Source organism: Arvicola amphibius, chromosome 12 (genome assembly GCF_903992535.2).
Source record: "Arvicola amphibius chromosome 12, mArvAmp1.2, whole genome shotgun sequence".
NCBI classification, from domain to species: Eukaryota; Metazoa; Chordata; class Mammalia; order Rodentia; family Cricetidae; genus Arvicola; species Arvicola amphibius.
In genome coordinates this window covers 60,471,708-60,493,119 of record NC_052058.2, presented here as the reverse complement: position 1 = coordinate 60,493,119, position 21,412 = coordinate 60,471,708, and the positions used below count along the sequence as shown (strand labels likewise).

Below are 21,412 nucleotides of genomic sequence, written 5' to 3'. Positions count from 1 at the left end.
TCACAGAGCTCTCCTGCCTCTGTCTCCCAAGTGCTCAGACTAAAGACCTGCACCACCACCTTCTGGCCATATACTTTTAAAAACTACTTTAAATGTAGTTATTTTTAAAAATTCTCTGTATTTATTTTGGGGGGCCAGGGGTGTGTCTAGAGGTCAGAGAACAATTGTTAGGAATCATACACAAAGAATGTAATTACATTTTTTAAAGAATTAGATTTTTATTGATTGACTTTTCAACAGGTTTGCTAAATTTCCTTCCTAATTCTAGTATTTGTTATATCTTTTTTTTTCTTTTCAGAATTACACATTTTCTTACCTTGTTGCTCTATAGTATGATGTTGAATAAGAGTGGTGCTAGGTATTTTTGACTCAGCTTTGGTCTTTGTGTAAAGAAAGCTTCTGATGATTCATCACTATGGTTTTACATTTGTGTTTTTGATTTAAAAATAACACCAGGCAGGGCGGTAGTGGTACACACCTTTAATCCCAGCACTTGGGAGGCAGAGACAGGTGGATCTCTGTGAATTCAAGGCCAGCCTAGTCTACACAGCAAGTCTGAGAAAGTCTCTGTTTTATTTTCATAAGGTTAAAATAATTTAGACATAAATTAAGATGTATTTTAATTTGGTAATAAACCAGCAGTGTGGTCTTAAAAACAAAAACAGGAAAGATGTGCAGATGAGAATACACTGCAAAACTTGAGGGGATGCTTGGTTTATGTACCATAATGTCATAATTTTAACCATTACATTTATGTTTCTATAAAATAGTGCTAATAGATTTGTTTAGTTTGGCGATTTTTTTCAAACAGAATCTCATACTGTATAGCCTGGGTTCACCTTAAACTTATGTTGTAGCTCAAGCTGGCCTTAATGGGTCTACAGCCTCAACCATCTAAGTGCTAGGCTTAGTTCTGCCCAGCAAAACATTGCTTATAGCTGTCATGAATGTGTGTTGTCTTCATTTTTTCATTTCTGATATTAATATTTTTCCATTGGTTAGTCTTGCTAGGAATTTGTCAATTTTATGTCTTTTAATTAGGTAACTTGAACTGAGAATGTATCTAAATTGAGTATTTGCCCAGCATACCCAGATCTCTGGCTTCGATCTATAACACCTTGTAAATTGGACAAGGAAGCAAGAGGATCAAAAATTCTAGGTTATTCTTGTCTACATAACAAGTTTGAAGCCAGCCTGGGATACATGAAACCTTGTTTCATAGCATAATTATAATGAATATGTTATGTTACACATAATGAATCTAATGGAGTACAGATTTCTTTTTCATGTCAAATAATATGTGTAAAGATATGTTTTACACCAGATGTGGTAACACACACCTTTAATCCCAGTGCTCAGAAGGCAGAGGCAGCGACTTTAAGGGCAGCCTGCCCTACAAAGGGATTTCAGGGCAGTGAGGGTTGCTAAAAGAGAAACCCTGTCTCGAAAAACAAACAAATAAAGAATATATTTTATGTTCTTTATATGCAGAGTTATGAGTCTAAACAATATTGCCAGCCGACAAACTATGCATAACAAATAATGGAAATTAGAAAGTAAAAGCTGGGCATGGTGGTACATGCCTGTAATCTTTCTACTCAGGAAGTTGGAGCAGAAGAATCACCATGAGTTCAAGAACACTGGATTCCATTCTTTATAAAACCATAAAGTGAAGGTTTTTGTACACAACCAATAGTAATTTCTTTAATGTATGAAGGTAATCTAAGTAGAAGTTCATAGTAACACTGTCTCTCCAGAGTGCTGGGGTTAATTAAGGCGTGCATTACTATGCCTGGCCAGCTCTATATTTAAACTTCCATTCAGATTATAAGCCGCCTATATATTGTTGTACTAAATTCATACATTATAGAACTACATGATATAGAAAGAATACTTTTAGATCTCATTTCCTGACAGTTTTGTTATGCATTTCAACTTTTTTATGCACATAAACACATTTAGTATTTGTTTATGTGGGTTTTTTCCCCCTTTTGTTTAACTTGGATGTCCATATTGATGTGCATTTATCTCATTTTTTTGTAGCCGCATGATTTATAACATTCAGGTAGAAGAGCATACTTGTTAGGTGGTGATATGTTTTAAAATTATCTTTTCTATATGAGTTATGAGATAGTATATGAAAGGACTTCAAAAAGCTTCAGCATTATAGAAGTGTAAATTCTGCACAATTCAATAAAAAAAATACATTGGGCTTGGAATGGGTATTGTTATTGGATAACCACAACCCTTGAGTCAAAAAAGGTAAAAATGAGGCATCTTACCCTTTTACTTAATCAACCACGGGGCTTAGAATTTCTCATTTACCCGAAGTGTTACTAAGGCTCATTGGGAACAATCTAGTAAATGTGTGGCATGGTATATATTTACTGTGACTTCATCTAAGATGGTGGATAAAGTCCTGAATAAACTTCTTAAGATTCTAGCTGGATTCACTGAAGGATATTTAACTGCTAATAACAAATATAAAGGCTAAAATAATCTTCACATTTTTCAGTCTATATAAATCTATTCTGACATTTAGTCAAATAACTATACATTATATTGCTTCAATTTGGTGTTCTAAGAAGTTCCCTATTTTCCCTGTTTTGTTAACTTATAGATCATTTCCTATTTTCTTTTTCCCCTTTTTTCATTTATAGTTTTTGGATGAAGAATTCAAGATAGCTGGGAAATATAAAGCAAATGATTATAGCCAATATTCTCCTTGGTCATGTGATACCATCGGCTCCTACATTGGAACCAAAGATGCAAAACCCAAAGATGTTGTGGCAGCAGGGAGTGTGGAAATGATGGTATGTGTAATGACTAGGCCATAATTGATACAAATCGAGATGTAGAAATGTTTATCTATCAAGGCCAGGGACAAATAATTTAGTTTTGCTTTGTTTCATCTAAGTATAAATTAAGTATTTTATTATCTTGACAAAGAAGTATCTATTGTATATCATTTTAGGTATCAATTTCCCAGTAATTGTTCAAAACCCATGTTAAATAATTTTAGGCATTTAATCAAGATCCTAGATTTCGGGTGGAGAGATGATTCAGTGGTTAAGAGATCATATTGTTGTTGTAGAGGACCTGAGCTTTGTTCCCAGCTCCCTTGCTGGGCCGTTCACAACCACCTGTAACTCTGGCCTCTTGGCGTACAAACCCACACACAGATGTGCAAAGACAATTAAAAATTTGCCAGCCATGGTATTGCAAGAATTTATTCTCAGCACCTGGGCGCCAGAGGCTGACAGGGTTGTATAAAGAGATTCTATCTCAAAAATGAACAAACAATAATAGGAAATTTTTTCAAGATTTTAGGTTTATTTACCAAATAAGTTAAAACTTTCTTTTTACAAGTCTATAATTTAAACAACTAACTTGAATCAAGAAAACAAGTGTTGATTGGGTTAGAAAGTAAGGTTAAACTCTTTTACCGTTTAAAAACTTATTTTCTTCCTATATGGGGTACTACAAAAGCCTTGGAGCTCACACATGACCATGACATATATTACTGTCACCGTCATTATGTCTTTAAACAAAAAAATTGTGTCAGGTTTAAAGATTGTGGGAGTAAGGGACTAGTATACTTGAAATGTCTGGAGCATTTCTTTCAAAGACCCCATAAATGTGAATGACAATGTGGTAAGGTACGCTGAACTTTTTAACACTGAGAGATTGCCTGTAGTAGTGTCAGTTTCTAAGAGTGATTGTTTTAAATTTCTTGAAAATACAATTATTTGGGGTTCTCACTTCTCTGTAACCCAGGCAGGCCTTGGACTTTCAATCTTCCTTAGTCATTGAGATTACCAGCTTGAGCTGGTGTGTCCCTAGTTTCTTGTTTCAGTAAATACTATTCTCACCAAAATAAATGAATGAATGAATGAATGAATGAATGAATAAAAATAAAAAATAAAAAATCTTGATTTACGGTGTCACTTAGCAGAATGTACTTCGAAAGGTCTGGTGGTTAAAGTGCCTGCCATGCAAACATGAGAGCCTTCAGAACCCAAATAAAAAGCTGGGGGTGATGGTGGGTGTCTTGCATCCTGGCACTGGGGAACAGAGACAAGAAGATCCCAGGGACTTGCTTGATAGTCAGTAACCTTAGGTTCAGTGAAAGACACTCCCTTCAAAAATCAGTTGAAGAGGAATAGCAGAAATATTGACCTGAATACAAATCTCTCCCTGTTTCTAAAATAAAATCTAAGAAGCACATTGAGGGCTAGAGAGCTGTCTCAGTGCTGTCCTCAGAACCCACACTGTGGAAGGAGAGAACAAACACATGCAAATTGTCTTTTGGCATGCACAGTGCATATCTACTATGGCGGGAGGGTATATGCATCCGCACAATAAATAAAATAAATATATAAGCCAACAAATGTTTTTTTTCCAAATAAATGGTTTTTAAACAGATTTTAATTTTTCCTTTTTAGGACTATACATAGTCAGGAATTCCTTGATTTATGTGTGAAAACATTTTTGTGGTTAAAAAGAAAATTGCAATTGAATCAGAATGGTTGCTTGGCTTATAATAGTTGCTATGAGTTTATAAAACCCTGAAATTCTCAGTATTTAGGTTTTTGTATTTTTTTAAAAAAATAAGAAACATATAGCTGTGTAGCTAGTAAGCCAAGGTTTAATGTAGCTGTTCTTTATATATTAGTATTTTACATATTAATTGCCCCTTCCCCTTAGCAGAAATAAAACTTTGCAGTGATCTCATTTCTCTTTTATTGTTCCCTAACAGTAAATAACCTATTACTCTGACTTTAATGCTTAGTTTTTTTATATACACACCATTTGTTTGTTTTGTTTTTGGTTTGGTGGTTTTTTTTTTTTTTTTTTTGGACAGGATTTCTCTGTGTAACAGCCCTGACTGTCCTGGAACTCACTTTGTAGACCAGGCTGGCCTCAAACTCATAGAAATCTGCCTGCCTCCTGAGTGCTGGGATTAAAGGCATGCGCCACCACTGCCTGGCCCTTTTTTAATTAAAATAAAACAAAACAAATCCCTGGTTTTCCTGTATTGCTCAGGATGACCTTACCTAAAGTATCCTCTTGTGTCTGTCTTCTGAGTCACTATGCTCAGCTACTACTTCTTTCTTTTTGAGTCAGAATCTGAGTTTTCAGGTTAGCTTGGAACTCATTTGTGCACAAGCTAATTTCAGACTCTTTCCTTCCTAATAGCTACAATTATAGCTCTTTGTTACCTGATCTTTTACTATTGTAGATAATTTTTAGCTTTTCATATTTTAAAAAGTTTTTTAGATTTGTTAATATTTATGCATATGTGTTTTGCTCACATGTATATCAGTGTTTCACTAGTGTGCCTGGTATCCTCAGAGGTCAAAGGACATTAGATACGCTAAAACTAGAGTTAGGGGTGGATGTGAGCTGCCTTGTGGTTACTAGGATCCAAACTAGGGTCCTCTGCAAGAGCAAGTGCTCTTAACTGCTGAGCTGTCTCTCCAGCCCCTTGTGTATAATGTTAATAGACACTTTCTAGAATTCCCTTGTGCACACCTATGAAACTTACGCTTAGACATGGTATTCCTGGACAGATAACTCATGTCTATAATTCCAACACTGAGACTGAGGCAGGCAAGGTCAGAGCCAACATGAACTATATTTTCTTTTAAAAAAAAAAAAAAAAAAAAGGCTAGATAGTGTTGCATACCTTTTATCCCAGAACTGGGGCAGGCAGAGATGGGTCAATCTCTGAGCCAAAGGCTAACTTGGTCTCCATAAGTGAGTTCAAGTCTATCCAGGGTAACATAGTAAGACCCAGTCTATTAAAAAAAAAAAAGTATTCCTTGTTAATTCTAAAATGGTTCCCTAATGATTTGTGTAGATTTTCATAGATAATATTTACCAATTGATGACAGACCAGAGAGAGAAATAATAATAATAATTAAAAACAAGCTGCAAGGGGACTGGGAGAGTGGCACAGCTAGGCCCTGCGCTCAGTCCCCAGCCCCAAATAGGATGGAGTTAAATTTAAGCAAGACTTTTTTCAGTGTGGGCTACGATTAGCTAAGCATATGCTTCTGCACCACAGAAGACTTTACTGGAATGAACTTAAGCAGAATAGTTATGTAAGGTGTTTCCAGGGGACTATCACACTGAAGTAACAGTAGTACTACTTCATCAGTAGACAGTAATAAAATTACTAACTTAGTATAGATGCCGTTAAAAGTTTTCCCAAATACACGAAAAAAGTCATAACAGTACGTCTCATGCTTAGCTCAGTGGTAAAGTGCTTGCCTGACAAGTTAATGTTTGTATATAGTACTTAGGAATAGGTGAATCTATCTTTTCCTACCATCTGTCATGTATTTCCTACTGTAATCTAAAAGCAGTGCTTTATGACAACCAAAGACAACTAAAGGCTTATATAACAACATCATACTTCTATTAACCTCTCTACAGAGCTAGTGGAAATTAAGCCAAACAGCATCTCATTTTTTGCTTTTCGTCAGAATGTAGAAAGTAAAGGAATGAGAGACCAGAGATTGGAACTCCAGAGGAGAGCAGTGGAAACTAGTGATGATGACCTCATCCCGTTTGGAGACCGACCAACAGTATCTCGGTTCGGTGCCATCTCTCGAACATCCAAAACACTGTATCAGGGTGCTGGCCCAATGCAGGCTATAGCACCTCAGGGAGCACCCACAAAACCTATCAGCATTTCAGGTAAGAACCCAGAGTAGTTAGTAGTCATGGCTCTCAGTATAATTCTACCAGCGCTTTTAAGAACCTTCAAGGCGGGCTGGAGAGATGGCTCAGAGGTTAAGAGCATTGCCTGCTCTTCCAAAGGTCCTGAGTTCAATTCCCAGCAACCACATGGTGGCTCACAACCATTTGTAATGGGGTCTGGTGCCCTCTTCTGGCCTGCAGGCAGACACACAACAGAATATTGTATACATAATAAATAAATAAATATTTTAAAAAAAAGAATCTTCAAGGCAATGATTTTTTTAACTTCCTATTAAGAAAGCAATCACACCTCAGGAAATTTTAGGAGGGTAAACTAAAGTTAACTGTCTATATATTAAGATTACCCGAGGAGCTGAAATGTAGCACAGTTGATAAGAGTCTGTCTAATATAAATGAAACCAGAATCACATAAACCAGGTGTTATGGCACATGCCAATAATCCCAGCACTGGGAAAATGGAGGCAGAGAATCAGAAGGTTCAAGTTTATCCTTGGGTATATAATGATTTTGAGGCTATTCTGAGCTAGAAGCCCTGTTTCAAAAAAACAAATTGCCTATGGTTTTTATCTTTAAATGACTTCATTGCTTTACTAAAATAGATTCTTGGAGTACGAGGAGGTGACTGATTGGATAAAGATCTAAGTTTGTATCCCTAGTACCCACATAAAATTCAGATTTATGTGGGCACATGTCTATAATTCCAATGCTTTGGGAAGGTAACCTGACATCAAGCATCACTTCTACATTCAAGCACTCGTGTACACACTAAGAAGAAAATATATAAAAACTAGGTTCCGTGGGGGAAGAAACGACATGATCATTTTGGAATATAATTTTCTAGACAGATATATGTGCTTTTGCTTTTTTGGTTATAGTACCATAGAAAATGATTCAAATCTATGAATTACATCCTACCACAATATATTGTTCCCTTACAGATTACAGTTCATATGGAGCTCATGGTGGCTGGGGAGATTCTCCATATTCACCTCATCCAAACATACCTCCTCAGGGACACTTCATTGAGAGGTACAATCATTTTTTTTTTTTTTACCCTGTTTAAACACTTAAAAGCATGCAGCTTTTCTTTACCTTTTTGTTTGTTTGTTTTGTTTTATTCTTGTTGTTTTTCAAGACAGGGTTTCTTTGTGTAATAGCCTTGGCTGTCTTAGAACTAGCTATATAGACCAGGCTGGCCTCAAACTCAAAGAGATCCGCTTGAAGTTTCTGTTCTGCCCAGTTCCATAGCCATTCAGTCCCAAATAAATGCACAGAGGCTTATATTAATTATAAACTGGCCTATTGGATTTATTACTAAGTAGATCTTACAACTTAAATTCATCCATAATTCTTGTCTGTGCTTAACCACATGGCTTGGTACCTTTTCTCATCTTGCTTCCTCTGTGTCTCGCTGGTGACTGTCTTTCCTCTTCCCAGAATTCTCCTGGTCTGGTTGCCCCACCTATACTTCCTGCCTGGCTACTGGCCAATCGGTGTTTTATTAAACCAATACGAATGAAAAATTTAATTACCCCACATCACCTCTGCCTCCAGAGTGCTAGGATTAAAGGCGTGCACCACTACTACCTGGCCCTTATTTTGTTTTTTTAATCAGTAATGATTTCACAAAATAACTTAAATTTTACTGATTTCTTTTTTACCAAAGGGAGAAAATATCCATGGCAGAAGTGACCAGTCATGGAAAAACCCTTCTGTCTGCTGAAAGAGAACAACTACGGTTAGAATTGCAGCAACTGAACCATCAGATTAGCCAGCAGACCCAGCTACGTGGACTAGAGGTACAGGCCTACAGATACTTTTGTGTTGGGAGTTTTGATGTCAAGTATCACTCTGCAGCCCAACTGACCTTGATCTTCCTGTGTTGTCCACCCTTAGTACTTAAGGTGAAACTACAGGTGTTCAGCACTGCAACTCTTTCTGCTTCAGTTTCAAAGGGTTTCCAAGGATTTTAAATTGGATTTATATGTGTTTGGTGGGGTGGTATGTGCATATGAGTGCATGTGCTGGATGAAGATTAGAGCTATAGGCAAGTGTGGGCATCCACATGGGTACAAGGAAAAAAACTCAGATCCTCAACAAGAGCAGTATGTGATCTTAACCACCAAATCACTTCTCCAGTCCCCTTAAATGGTAGTTTTTGAGGTACAGTAAGGATAGAATTTTAAAGCCATTGTCTGAGAGTTAGTATAAATAACCATTAACAGAGATTTCAAACTAGATTTAATTCTTGACTAATAGAAAAAAGAATAATTAGCTGGGTGGTGGTAGCACATACCTTTAATCCAAGCACTCGGGAGACAGAGGCAGGCAGAGCTCTGTAAGTTCAAGGCCAGCCTGATCTGCAGAGAACGCTCCAGGAATAGCTCCATAGCTAAAGAAACAGACTAAGTATCTGAGACTAGTACTAGGGGGAAAAGAAAAAACAATCCTTGCCATCATGGAGGGTTTTTGTTTGTTTGTCTGTTTATTTTATGTGCATTGGTGTTTTGCCTGTATGTATGTCTGTGTGAGGTTGTCAGATTCCCCTAGGACGGGTGCTTTCATTCATTCTCTCTCTCTCTCTCTCTCTCTCTCTCTCTTTGTTGTTGTTGTTGTTTTGGTTTTTAAAGACAGGATCTCTTTGTAGCTTTGGAGCCTATCCTGGAACTCACTCTGTAGACTAGGCTGGTCTTGACCTCACAGAGATCCACTTGTCTCTTCCTCCCAAGTGCTGGGGTTAAAGATGTACACCAGCACCACCTGGCAAGTTACAGTTTGAGCTGCCATGTGGGTGCTGGAAATTGAATCTGGGTCCTCTAGAACATCAGCTAGTGCTCTTAACCTTTGAGTTATCTCTCCAGCCTCCATCATTGAGTTTTAATAAAAAAATTATAAGATTTATGTCAGGGAAAATAACAAAAAGATAAACATTTATAATTGATTTCTCTTTGAAATAAGAAAAAAAACTGCATTTTTGGTCCTTGAGAGATGGCTACTGTTATTTTGAGGTTTTTGAGACAGGGTTCCTCTGTGTAACAGCCCAGGCTCCCTTGGAACTTGCTTTGTAGACCAGACTGACCTCAAACTCAAAGAAATTCACTTGCCTCTGCCTCCCAAATGCTGGGATTAAAGGTGTCCACTAAAGCACCCAGCAATGGCTGCTATTTTTGCAAGTTTGGTTCCTGTTTCACAACTGCCTATAACTCCAGTTCCTCTTTGGGTATCCATAGGTACCTACACTTAGGAATGTGCACACGTGCACACACACACAAACACAAACATTTTCTAAAAATAAAATACATCTCTTAAAAATAAAAGCATTTTTACTCATGCTACTAAAAAGATATTGTGTTTATTATTGGATCATTTTCATTGCAAACATGGCTATTTAGTGTGGATACTTGGGATGGGGTGCTCTCTATATAGTGTGAAGTGTGCTGACTTGTGTGTGCTTGACTTTGTGCACTAGGCTGTTAATAACCGACTGGTGGTACAGAGGGAGGTGAACACCCTGGCAGGCCAGCCACAGCCCCCTCCACTGCCTCCAAAATGGCCTGGAATGATCTCAAGTGAGCAACTAAGCTTGGAACTACATCAGGTTGAAAGGGAAATTGGCAAGAGAACGCGGGAATTGAGTATGGTAAGTGCTGATGTTGGAAAAGGGACTAGTTTCTTTTAGTTTATATATTGCCACGTACTTGTGGCGTTACCTCATTTTCTACATGTCTTGTTTCCTTGGTAACTGGCTGGCTGGCGTCTGCCTGACTCCAACTACTCTCTCTATATATCTCTGTTTGGATTTCCTACCTAACTTTACTGTGCTAGGCCATTGGCCAAAACAGCTTTATTCATCAACCAATAAATGCAACACATATACAGGACATCCCACATCAGACTAATATTTAGAGTGATTTGTATAAAGATTAGTTGTCACCTGGTTGTATCAGTCTTCTCTTAGTTCCTGTTGTTTTGAGTTTGTCCTTTGTCATAGACTTGATTTAGTCACATTTGGGGAGAAGAAGGCAATTAATTGAAAATCCTAAAGTTTCTGTTTCACATACACATTAGAGAAACAGATGGGGTGATGTTTAATCTTTTGCACTTTTGTGTAATATTAAGATATTAATAAGATACAGCTGGGCGGTGGTGGTGCAGGCCTTTAATCCCAGCACTTGGGAGGCACAGGGAAGTGTATCTCTGATTTCGAGGCTAGTTTCATCTACTATAGAGCAAGTTCCAAGGCATATAGGGCTATATAGAAAAACCTTGTCTGGAAAAACCAAAGAGAGAGAGAGAGATTTTATAAAGGAGTTATATAGCTTATACACTGTTCTCTGTGTTGTTTTTTTCAGTGTTTTTCATTTTTCTAACATAGTAGGCAGTTGTACTGTTATGCTTTTGTGTATACTCTCTGTCATCTGCCTATTTGTTTTTGTTAATTCTTAATAAACCTGGAATGATTCTCTTTTCATCATTGTGTTGTTTGCATTTGCTCTATTCCATTACAGCACAGGTTACTGACTTTATTTCCTCTTTTAAAGGAGAACCAGTGTCCTATGGACATGAAAAACAAACTGGGTACAAGTAAGCAAGCAGAAAATGGACAGCCAGAGCCACAAAACAAAGTCCCAGCTGAAGACCTTGCATTGACATTCAGGTAAAGGGATACTTCTATAGTTGTATTTAACCATGTACAAAAGAGAAATAATTGTATTATCTAGCCATACCCAAAGTACTGTATGATTTTTTTTTTCTCCAAGACAGGAAACTCATTATGTAGACCAAGCTGGCCTCAAACTCACAGAGCTCCACCTGCCTCTGCTTTCCAAGTGCTGGGATTAAAGATGTGCATCACCACCACCTGCCATACCCTATGATTTTTAAAAGAACTATTTTTTTTGTATAGTGAGAAAAGAATATGAATATATTGGTTTCTCTGTGAGGCCCTGACTATCTTAGAACTCATTCTGTAGACAAGCCTGACCTCCAACTCACAGAGATCCACCTCATGAGTACTGGGATTAAAGGTGTGCACCACTACTGCCCAGCAGGAGAAAAGAATATGTTTTCGCTAAATCTAGAAATTATAATACTCAGGAATTGGGGTGGAATATAACTATGGACACTAGAGAGGCTGAGATAGGAATACAGGAATTTGAGGCCAGTCTGGGCTACAAAGTGAGACTGTCTCAACATATGCACATAGAGAATTTAGGATTTAAACAGGATTGAATTATCTGTTAACCCCTAACAAATATATTTTCTTGTTACATTTTCTTCTCATTGTTTAAGTATAGCTTTTTGGTTTTTCGAGACAGGGTTTCCCTATAGTTTCTAGAGCCTGTCCTGGAACTAGCTCTTGTAGACCAGGCTGGCCTCGAACTCAGAGATCCGCCTGCCTCTGCCTCCCGAGTGCTGGGATTAAAGGCGTGCGCCACCACCGCCCGGCTAAGTATAGCTTTTTAATTAAAAAACAAGGCTACTGTAGAAACTGAAATTTAAAAAATGATTAAAAGCCCACCTGTCTCCCACTTTATTTTGTTTTCATGCTGGGTGTTGAACTCAGAGCCTCACAAATTCTAAGCACATTCTACCACTAAACTGTATTCCATGATTCCTCCCCCATTTCAGTTGTATTATAAAAAAATAAGCCATGGGTGATAGAATTTTTTTAAAATACGATTTTTCTTTTTCAAGACATTGTTTCTCTATAGCTTTGGAGCCAGTCCTAGAACTCACTCTATAGACCAAGCTGGCCTTGAACTAACAGATCTACCTATCTCTGCCTCCCAAGTGCTGGGATTAAAGGCATGCACCACCATAGCCCAACAAAAAGATACAAATTTTAAAGCACCCATAATTCTACATCCCATTGTTATCTTGCCTGTCTTTTAATGGCATTTAGCATTAAGCCTTGCTTAGTGTTCTAGGTAGTTTGGGGGGTTTTTTTGTTGGTCTTTTGAGAAAAGGTAGGATCAAAGGCATGCACTACCATCTCTAGGCCATTCTCAGCCACATCTTTAAATTGATCTCTCATAACATGGTACGTAATTTATTTTTTATCCTCATTTACTTTCTTTGGCATCTTTGAGGCATTTGAATGCATAGTCCTTCGTCACCTTCCTCGTGACCTATCCATGAATTAAGGTAGTGCATACCTTTAATCCTGGTACTCACTATGAGTTTGAGGCCCGTCTGTTCTACGTAGTAAGTTCCAAGATAGCCAGGGCTATGTAGAAAGACCTTGTCTCAAAAACAAACCAAAAAAACAAATAAACACCAAGAATTTCTAATTGCCTTGTTGCTCTCTTCTTGACTTTTAACCATTTTAAATCTATATGCTGTCCTAGTTTAAAAATAAATTACCATGCAAATAAACTTGGTAAATCAAAGGTTAGCTGTTTTTTATTTTTTGTTGTTTTATTTTTAAATGCCAGGCAGCAACTATTTTAAAGTATGGGTCCTGATGTTGGGGGCTGGAGGCAGTGTGGAGGGGCATCTCTCGCCACCTACCCCTGCCTACCAAGTGCTGGGTACCACTACAACTTGTCTGTTGTAACTTGTAGCTCAGTCTTGTGATGTATAAGTGACAATAGATAAATAAACAATTAGGCAGGTTGTATTCTGATAAAAGCTGTATTTCTAAAACGGTAAGTTTGTTTGCTACAATGTGGATGAGGAGTTATAATCAAATTTTGGAAGTTATTTATAGTTTTTTTTTTTCTTTGGGGTTGAAACAGAGTCTCAATGTGTAGCCTGAGTTGACCTGGAACCAAGCTAGCCTAAAGTTTCCTTACTCACATTTTTTGTACAATACTAAATGATAAGCCCTGTTGACTGGATTTTATTCAGAGTATTTGCTTTTCTCTTTTTAAAAATTCCAACCTTTTTCATGTAATTAACAGTGATGTGCCGAATGGATCAGCTTTGACACAGGAGAATCTCAGCCTCCTATCAAACAAGACCAGCTCTTTGAACCTGTCAGAAGACTCTGAGGGAGGAGGAGATAACAAAGATTCCCAGAGATCAGGAGTTACTTCCAGTTCTGCTCCCTAGAATACGGGTGCCCTGCTTCTACCTTCTGCTCCTAATCAATTCATAGGACATAAGGATAGAAGAATGGATAACTTCTAAACTTTTTCTCTGAGTGGTCAGCGAAATCCAGGAAAAGCACCGGAGGCAATGTGCACCAACACCACTACTAAACAAACCCTGCACATAGTTCACATTAATGCATTTTTTTTAATTTAAAGAAAAAGAAAATTAGCAGTATCTGCAAGCAATTCAGATTAAATTTGTTTTTGTTCTGTGAATGAACTTTATTTTAATAACTTTGGACGCCTTGGATCCAGGGCTTTAAAAAAAAGAAGATATTATATATATACTCTGTTTGATTAATTGTATGATCTTAATGAAGTAGGTTTTTCTTGTATTTTGGTATTATTACATACCCAGTGTAAAATTCCTTTCTCCCAGTCCTTTGCAACTCCACAACCGTGTAAACTAAAAGCACTGTTTCCAAGAATTCTGTGATAATTAGATTGGCTTATTAGAAGCTGTGCAGCAAACTAAGGTTTTTAGAGCTATTCTTCAGCGCCCTACAGTGCACCCACACCCACCCTGTTTCAAGATCACTAGCTTCCTGACTTTTCTTACAACATTAAAACTTCATTTGGGTAGGGTAGGCTTTTAGTTTCATCTTTTTAGAGATTTCAACAGGCTGTTGATTGTTAGAGCTGCACTTTCCCATGCTAAGGATTCCTTGCATTCTCTCCATAAAATCTGAAAGCCTGTTTGGTGTTTACATTACTTAATTAGATTTAAATGAAGATTATCTTTGAACTCATAACAGGACATGGTGGCTCATTTTGGTAATCCCAGGACTCAAGATGCTGAGGCAGGAGAAAAAAGAAGAAAATAAATGAGCTTCAACTTGTTAATGGTGGAAACACAGTTCCTGTCCTCCTATGTTGAGCTCATAATGTAAATTGGAGCTGTGCTCAAATGCTCAAAAAAAATCACAACAATAACCATGTTCTAAAACTTGGAGAGATGGCTCACCAGTACTGGTTGCTCTTCCAGAGGACCCAGGTTCTTCCTAGCACCCACAAGATGGCTCACAACTGCCAGTAGTTCCAAAGGATCTCACACCCTCTTCTGACTTTGTGGGCACCAGACACACATGGGTGCGTGTACATACACACACATAAAATACATAAGTTTTACATTTGATGTGAACTTAAATAAACGAGGACACATTTCAATGGAATTTTTATTTTTCTTTCAAAAGTATAAAAGATTTGGCAGATAAAAACTGAGTCTTGAAGATAGTTTATGTATTGATTACTTGTGCTGCTCAGAAATTACTAGCTTAACTAAATAACTTGAAGTGGATTTTTAGACTTTCTTTCTGACATTAAAAATGTTTATGAAAACATTATTAAAGAGTAAGGAAGGATTTTTACTTAGTTCTGCTGCACATATTCTAATGCTACCACTGTATGCTTAATTCACTAAGCCCCTGTAAAATGAGTTCATTGGGGGACTATTCCACAGTCACTCCATCCCTCTGACTGCCTGACATTCAGTTTCCCTTTCTAGATACTACTACTAAACAAGAAAGCACTGGTTATGTAATAAGTTACTGCATTGCTTTGGTTGGGTAAAAGCAAAAGTTTATATTTTTCTTATTTCTTATATTCCTACCCGTTAACTCCTGCTGAGGTCAGAACCACCTCAGTCTGCTCTGTGTCTGTCATGTTGTTAATGGAAACAATTGGGTGGGGGTGGGGTGGGAAGGGTAAAATAGTCCTGCCATTGCCTACCAGTAGGAAATCCAAACAGAACACTCATTTGAGTAGCGATTATTTAATTTGCCCAGTCAAGGCACCGTGTTTATATACTATTTCACATTGAATTTGATTATGCCCTACAGACCTGGCTGGTCAAGGATTTGATATACACATATTGGCTTGGGATTCGAGCTTTCTTTTTTATTTAAATAAAAATTTATATATATTATATATATACATATATACATTGCTATATCTGTATATATATTGGGTATGTTTTAAAGATTTCTTCGCATGAGCGCAGCTGTTGCAATAAAATGACCGATTGGGAGGTAGAAGCACTGAATGACAGTGAGGCATTTTCAGTTGATACATACATTTTTCTTTTCATTTGAAATATACGTTTATACATCTGCTTTCTTGGCCTTTTTTTAAAGATAAAACATCTTTTACATTTATACTTTAAATACTCATTATTTATTGAGAGAAGGAAAGAAATGTTATGTCTGACAAGATTTTTGTTTTTATGCACATCTGTAAAATGCCACATTATTGGCCTCTTGCCTTTAGTAAACAGATTTGGGCAGGACTTATTTCCTTTGGACATGTCCGATAATTCCTAAGTCTGAGAAGCAGGAGGTTTGTTTTAGAAATTGCAATGACTAGGGGGGAAATCTGCATATTGGTTTTATTGGAGTTAAGAATAAAAGTAAATTTTCCTTGTGGTGCATATGAAACCCCCGGAATGCACTCTGCTGCAGTGCACTAGTATGAAACCCCCGGAATGCACTCTGCTGAGGTGCACTAGCATCCCTCCAGCTGTTATTCTCACTTAGGGAGAAAATTAGCCTCTTAGATGGTGGGTTGAGTTCCCCAAGCCCAGCCTCTAGCCCGTCTGGCTGGGGTGGAAAGTAGAAGATGGTGTACCTACAATTTCTCTGTTTTAGAAATTGGTTATCTTCCCTTACAAATTCTTAGGTGTGTTTTATGTGCTGGGGGAGTGGTTGTTTGTTTGTGCCCACTGGCAGATGTGGCGATTCAATAAACCCCACAACCTCGAGGATGTTTTTTCCCTTTAACAGATTTTGTGTTATGAGGCAACAATAAACTGAAGCATAACTTCATGACTCTTAACTGCTGTTTTTGTCAGAATCTGAAAAGCATTGATTTTTATTTTTGTCTTTAGAGACATTAAGAAACAACCCTCATCAAATAGAAAGTAAACTTTTACAGCAGCAGCCCTTTGTGAGACAGAGTTTACCATGCAGCCCCGGCTGGTTCTGAACTCAGGATCCTTCAGCCTCTGAGCGCTGTGATTTCAGGCATTTGCCACTGTGCTCAGCAATATGTATGGTTTTTTCACTTAAATGGTTTCTTCTGAGGATGACTATTTGCTTTTTACTGTACTTAAGACCAAGAATCATCTAAGATAAACATAGACAATTCTGGAAGGGTTAGGAGCCTTACATTCATACTTGTTCAGAAACAAAAAGCCAGTGTATTATCATAGTGAATATATAAAAGTATTTGGGCTCATTCTGTTTTCAGTGAGTCTTTGGAAAATGATAAAAATGAGAATGAAATATCTAGACTCACTTTCCTAATTTATAGCCACAAGTCTAATAGCTACCCTCTTCTGAAGGATAACTTATACAGTCTGATGTGACCAAAGAGCCATTCTTTCCTACTTAATCTAATTAAACAGAACTTGTCACCTAAGTTTCTAATAGTAATGTTCAAGTGACAAGACACTATTATTAATGTTAATTAGAAATATTCAACTACTCCGAATGTGTAAGAACTCATTTGGTACGGGATTAATGTGTGTTATTCCCTTCTCTCATTTTCCTTCCCTTCTGTTTTTTTTTTTTTTCCCATTTATTTATTCTTTTGCCTAAAAGCAAGAGATTGATGTGATTTTCACTTGCTACTCGGATACATGGTCCCATCGGACTCCCATGAGCTTCATTGTGGGAGCTTGAAATTTAGTTTCTAAGTTTCCCATGATTTTTTTTTCTTTTCTTCCTGACCCCTTGCCATTCTGCAGTTTCCCCTTGACTTACCCAATCTGTAACAGTGACAGTTTGCTGCCTCTAAACAGAGCATTCAAATGAATTCGCTTAGCCAATGACTTCTGTGAAGTTGCCTTTTCTAATGGCGTTATTACTCAGTGATGCACAGATGTGGTATTTGCCCTACTGGCAGGCAAGCAAAGGTCTGGTAAAAAATGATAACCTGCTATTTCTTTAAGGAGCGCCAAAGACTTGTGCTTTACTCTGTTTTGGTTTTAGGGGAAATAGTAGCCATTTTGATTATGAAACCTGGTAGTATTTGTAAGTTGATTGTACTGTGTAGATGTCTAAAGTTAACTGTAAGGTTAGCTGGCCTTATCAAATGTAAAAGTAATGAAAATTCATCAGTTTCTCTAAACCAGTAAATATCATCCTTGACAATATTTGTTTAAGCAACTCACTCTCCCTTCTGGGGATTATCTTGATGGAATAGTATCTTCTGTGTTTTTCTGTACTCTCACCTGTGCCTACAGGACAATGTATTTCACTATGGTCAAGTCATGGGGCTAGGAATTTTTCCTGAGCTTGAGGCTTGTGAGAAATAGTTAACTGTAGTTAATACCTGTTCAGCTATGTTCAGGGTCATCTTACTTTTACTAAATGGGATTCATGTGCTATTATTTATATGTACAAATGGTGATAAAATGAAATTTCACCATATTCTCCATTTGGGCTTTTAAAAATCAAGTAAAGAGTTCAGTATGTAAAATCTTGTGTAAAAATCATCTGTAATGATGTATATTTTATTAAAAGATATGGCCTAATTAGTTTTAAGGAGGAATTAATGACCTTGCATAATAACTACAGTTTATTTACACTATTACACCCTTACCCTATAAAACGTTCAAGTGTGTTAAAATCTTGTTAATACATGTTTATAGTGTTGCAAAGGGATCTCATCTGAAAATAGAGCTCAGATTAAGTGACTTCACTGAGACAGTTTACTCTCCATAGAGTTGAACACAAGTAGTCTACTACTGTTTATCTGCACGCTTGTTTTGCAGAAACACGTCCACGTCTATCTTGGACAGCTACAGCTTTTATATTTATTTTTTCAGCTCAGCTTTTGAAAATTAGTTGCTGAAATGACTTGCTGGGAGTTTTGGTAAATTTTTAGCTCTCAGTCACCTTTTCTGAGCCACTTAAGAAAAAGAGCTGGTTTTGTTTTGCTTTTTTCAAAAGGTATAATTTCAAATAAAACCTTTTTGTTACTTGAAATTTTAAGATTCTATTTCTGTAACTGTTAAAGGTGTTTTCATAGGTAACCTATTCTAATTAATTAGTAATACTAGTTACATTAATAAAGAGGAAGCTGGCACCCCCAGGAGTAAGTAACGCCTTCTAATGGGTATGTTCTCTGTTGGTAGGTACCACACTGAATAAACTGGGGGAAGAGCCCTTGAAACCCCTTTGTCCCTTAGCACTAGGATTGCTCTCAGAGCCTCTGGGTCTCAGACACTGAATCTCCCTGAACTTATCCTTTAGCAAAATAGCTTTTCTTTTCACATTAACTCAAGGTGGAAAACTTAAACCTGAAGACAGTACTGTGTCAGAAAAAAAATGTGTATTTAGAAAAATGAAACCCTGTGGAGTTTGTTATCCTGATGTATGTTATTTAGTAGAAAAGATGACTTTATTTTGTATAGAAGACTCACTTTCTGGTGACTGTGTTTTGTCTTTTAATGCTGAGTAGACAGATCACAAGTCTTTGGCTCCCATGTTAGATTGTGCAGAGTCATCTTAGAACTGGAAACTGTCAGGTGGTCCCACTCTAATAAGGGCATGAAAGGTCAAAAATGAATGCAAACAATTCCTGGGTGGTTGATGGTCTGGATTTTTTATTTGTTTTTGGTCTCCTTTAAAAAGTTATTTCTGTAATTTATTAGTGTAGCCTGTCTCTGGTTGGCTGGCATTTCATAGTAATATCTAAACCACCCCATAAATTTTTATTTCTCTACTTAAAAGGCCTTTAAAGCTTTTGCTTTTCAGCTCTGCATTCCCTGAGAGATTTCCCCCTTATGTATTTTGCCTAACTTTCCACTTATCCTTTGTTTTCCCACCTTCTGGATGTAAAAGAACTGAAAGAAAAAATTGCCTTTCCTGGTCATGGGCCTCAGTGTCTTCCTTTGCAATGCATCTGTGACTTTCCAGGAGAAATGCAGAACGTGAGCTGAGGCTGTGAACAGACCTTTCACCCACCTAAACATTTTCCAGTTGTGAGGTTCCTCTTCGTGTGTGGTCCTTCCTTTCTGCCCCCTGCCAACCTTCCCTGACTATGGTCAATTGGTCTCTTGGCTCATACCAGTCTCCTGAGACATTCTGCAGTCGTTATCACCTTTTTGGGTGCATTTTATTTACTTTGTTCTTTTATTTTTTTTAAAAAAAATAACTTTAACATTGATTCATATTTGCTTGGGATAGAGCTTGTGTAATTTACCAATCGTATTGATTGTATGTGATTGTGCCCTGCAGAGGTATACTTAACAAAAGTAATCTAAGTTAATAAAGGAGCCCATGAGATTTGAGTCAGAATAGAAGTGACTTTATGAAATTGCAGTTTTGGATAATGTGAATTCCCTTCTCAGAATCAGTGCTACATAAATACCTATTTTTAAAGATTTTTACATTCCTATATTTTCCCATGGCCTCAGCTCCCTATTTTTATGTCATTCTATGCCCACCTGCTCAGATTTTTTTCAATTGAGCATTAAAATAACAATTGACTTTTAAATTAATGAATTTTGGGAAATTTTACGTTTTCCATATGTTTCCAATTGAGAACAAAGGATGGGTTGAAATTCACTAACCCGTGACTGACTACTTAGCATCTGGCCAACGCTGAGATTTTATCTGGAGGCATTATTTTCTGCAAGTTCTTTTTAAATAAGTAAAAAGGACCTTGCCTGAAATGGAACATTCCCTTTCTTACTTAATCTGTTTGTTATTTCCATTTTTAAAACAGCCTTCAAAACAAATGAGGTGAAAGAAAAGAAATAGGAATGTGTTCAGAGCTACAAAACTGATCTGAATAAGTACATGTTCCACTGCTGCACATTTTTGAGAAGCTGTAGGCCTTCTTTCTCAATCTCGCATTATTTGTGTGCATGTTGTTTATATTAAAGATGCCACATTTTGTTAAAATGCTATTTCCTTTATTACCTTGGGAACTGACTCAGCCTCTTGTTGCTCCTAATTAGGGTTTAAGGCTCTTGTGAGTTGCAGATAAAAGGATTCATTTTAACAAACAGAAGGAGGTGATTCACCTTTTGGATTGTAAATATATGAAAGTGTCTACAAGGTCTTTATCTGCTTTCTGTCAGCATTTATATTAAATGATAAATTAATGAGGAGGAACAATGTGTAGTCTTTTTCTTGTAAAGGGGTCTCTGTCATCTAACTCTCATCTTGGGGATTGCTGATGAAAGATTTAAAGAACTAATTCGTGCAAGTATACGAACTGGGGATCACTAGCTTTCTCTAGCGTGGGAATCAGTGCACACTTCAGTATGCGGTGGTTCGGAGAGGGTTGATTCTGAGATTGCTAGGGCCAGTATTCAGCAAGTCGTCACAGCTTGATTTTATGGCTTCTCATCAAACCAAGAACAGCTTTCTGCCCAAGCAAAATGGTCTTTCTCAGACAAAATATTTGTCTCTTTACTTACTGACTCCCAGTCATGCTGAAGTGTTGTTGGTCACTCCTGACAGATATAAGTTTATATGGTCTGTTACAGACCGTGCACTAGTTAACAGTTGGGTGGCATGAAGGGAGATGGCTCAGGAGTTGAATGTGCTGCCTGCTCTTCCAGAGGACCAGAATTT

At 37.3% G+C, this 21,412-nt stretch overlaps 1 protein-coding gene across 1 annotated transcript in view; it reads left to right on the top strand.

The window, feature by feature from the left end:
• The window catches only part of Rc3h1 (ring finger and CCCH-type domains 1), an 80,767-nt gene extending 59,824 nt beyond the window's left edge, over window positions 1–20,943 (top strand). Inside the window, exons 14-20 of the mRNA XM_038348963.2 lie at window positions 2,661–2,813; window positions 6,492–6,705; window positions 7,668–7,758; window positions 8,396–8,528; window positions 10,199–10,369; window positions 11,271–11,386; window positions 13,635–20,943. Coding sequence (XP_038204891.1) covers window positions 2,661–2,813; window positions 6,492–6,705; window positions 7,668–7,758; window positions 8,396–8,528; window positions 10,199–10,369; window positions 11,271–11,386; window positions 13,635–13,785 — 1,029 coding nt within the window. The 3' untranslated portion in view covers window positions 13,786–20,943. The remainder of the gene's footprint in view (window positions 1–2,660; window positions 2,814–6,491; window positions 6,706–7,667; window positions 7,759–8,395; window positions 8,529–10,198; window positions 10,370–11,270; window positions 11,387–13,634) is intronic.
• Window positions 20,944–21,412: the final 469 nt, after the last annotated feature.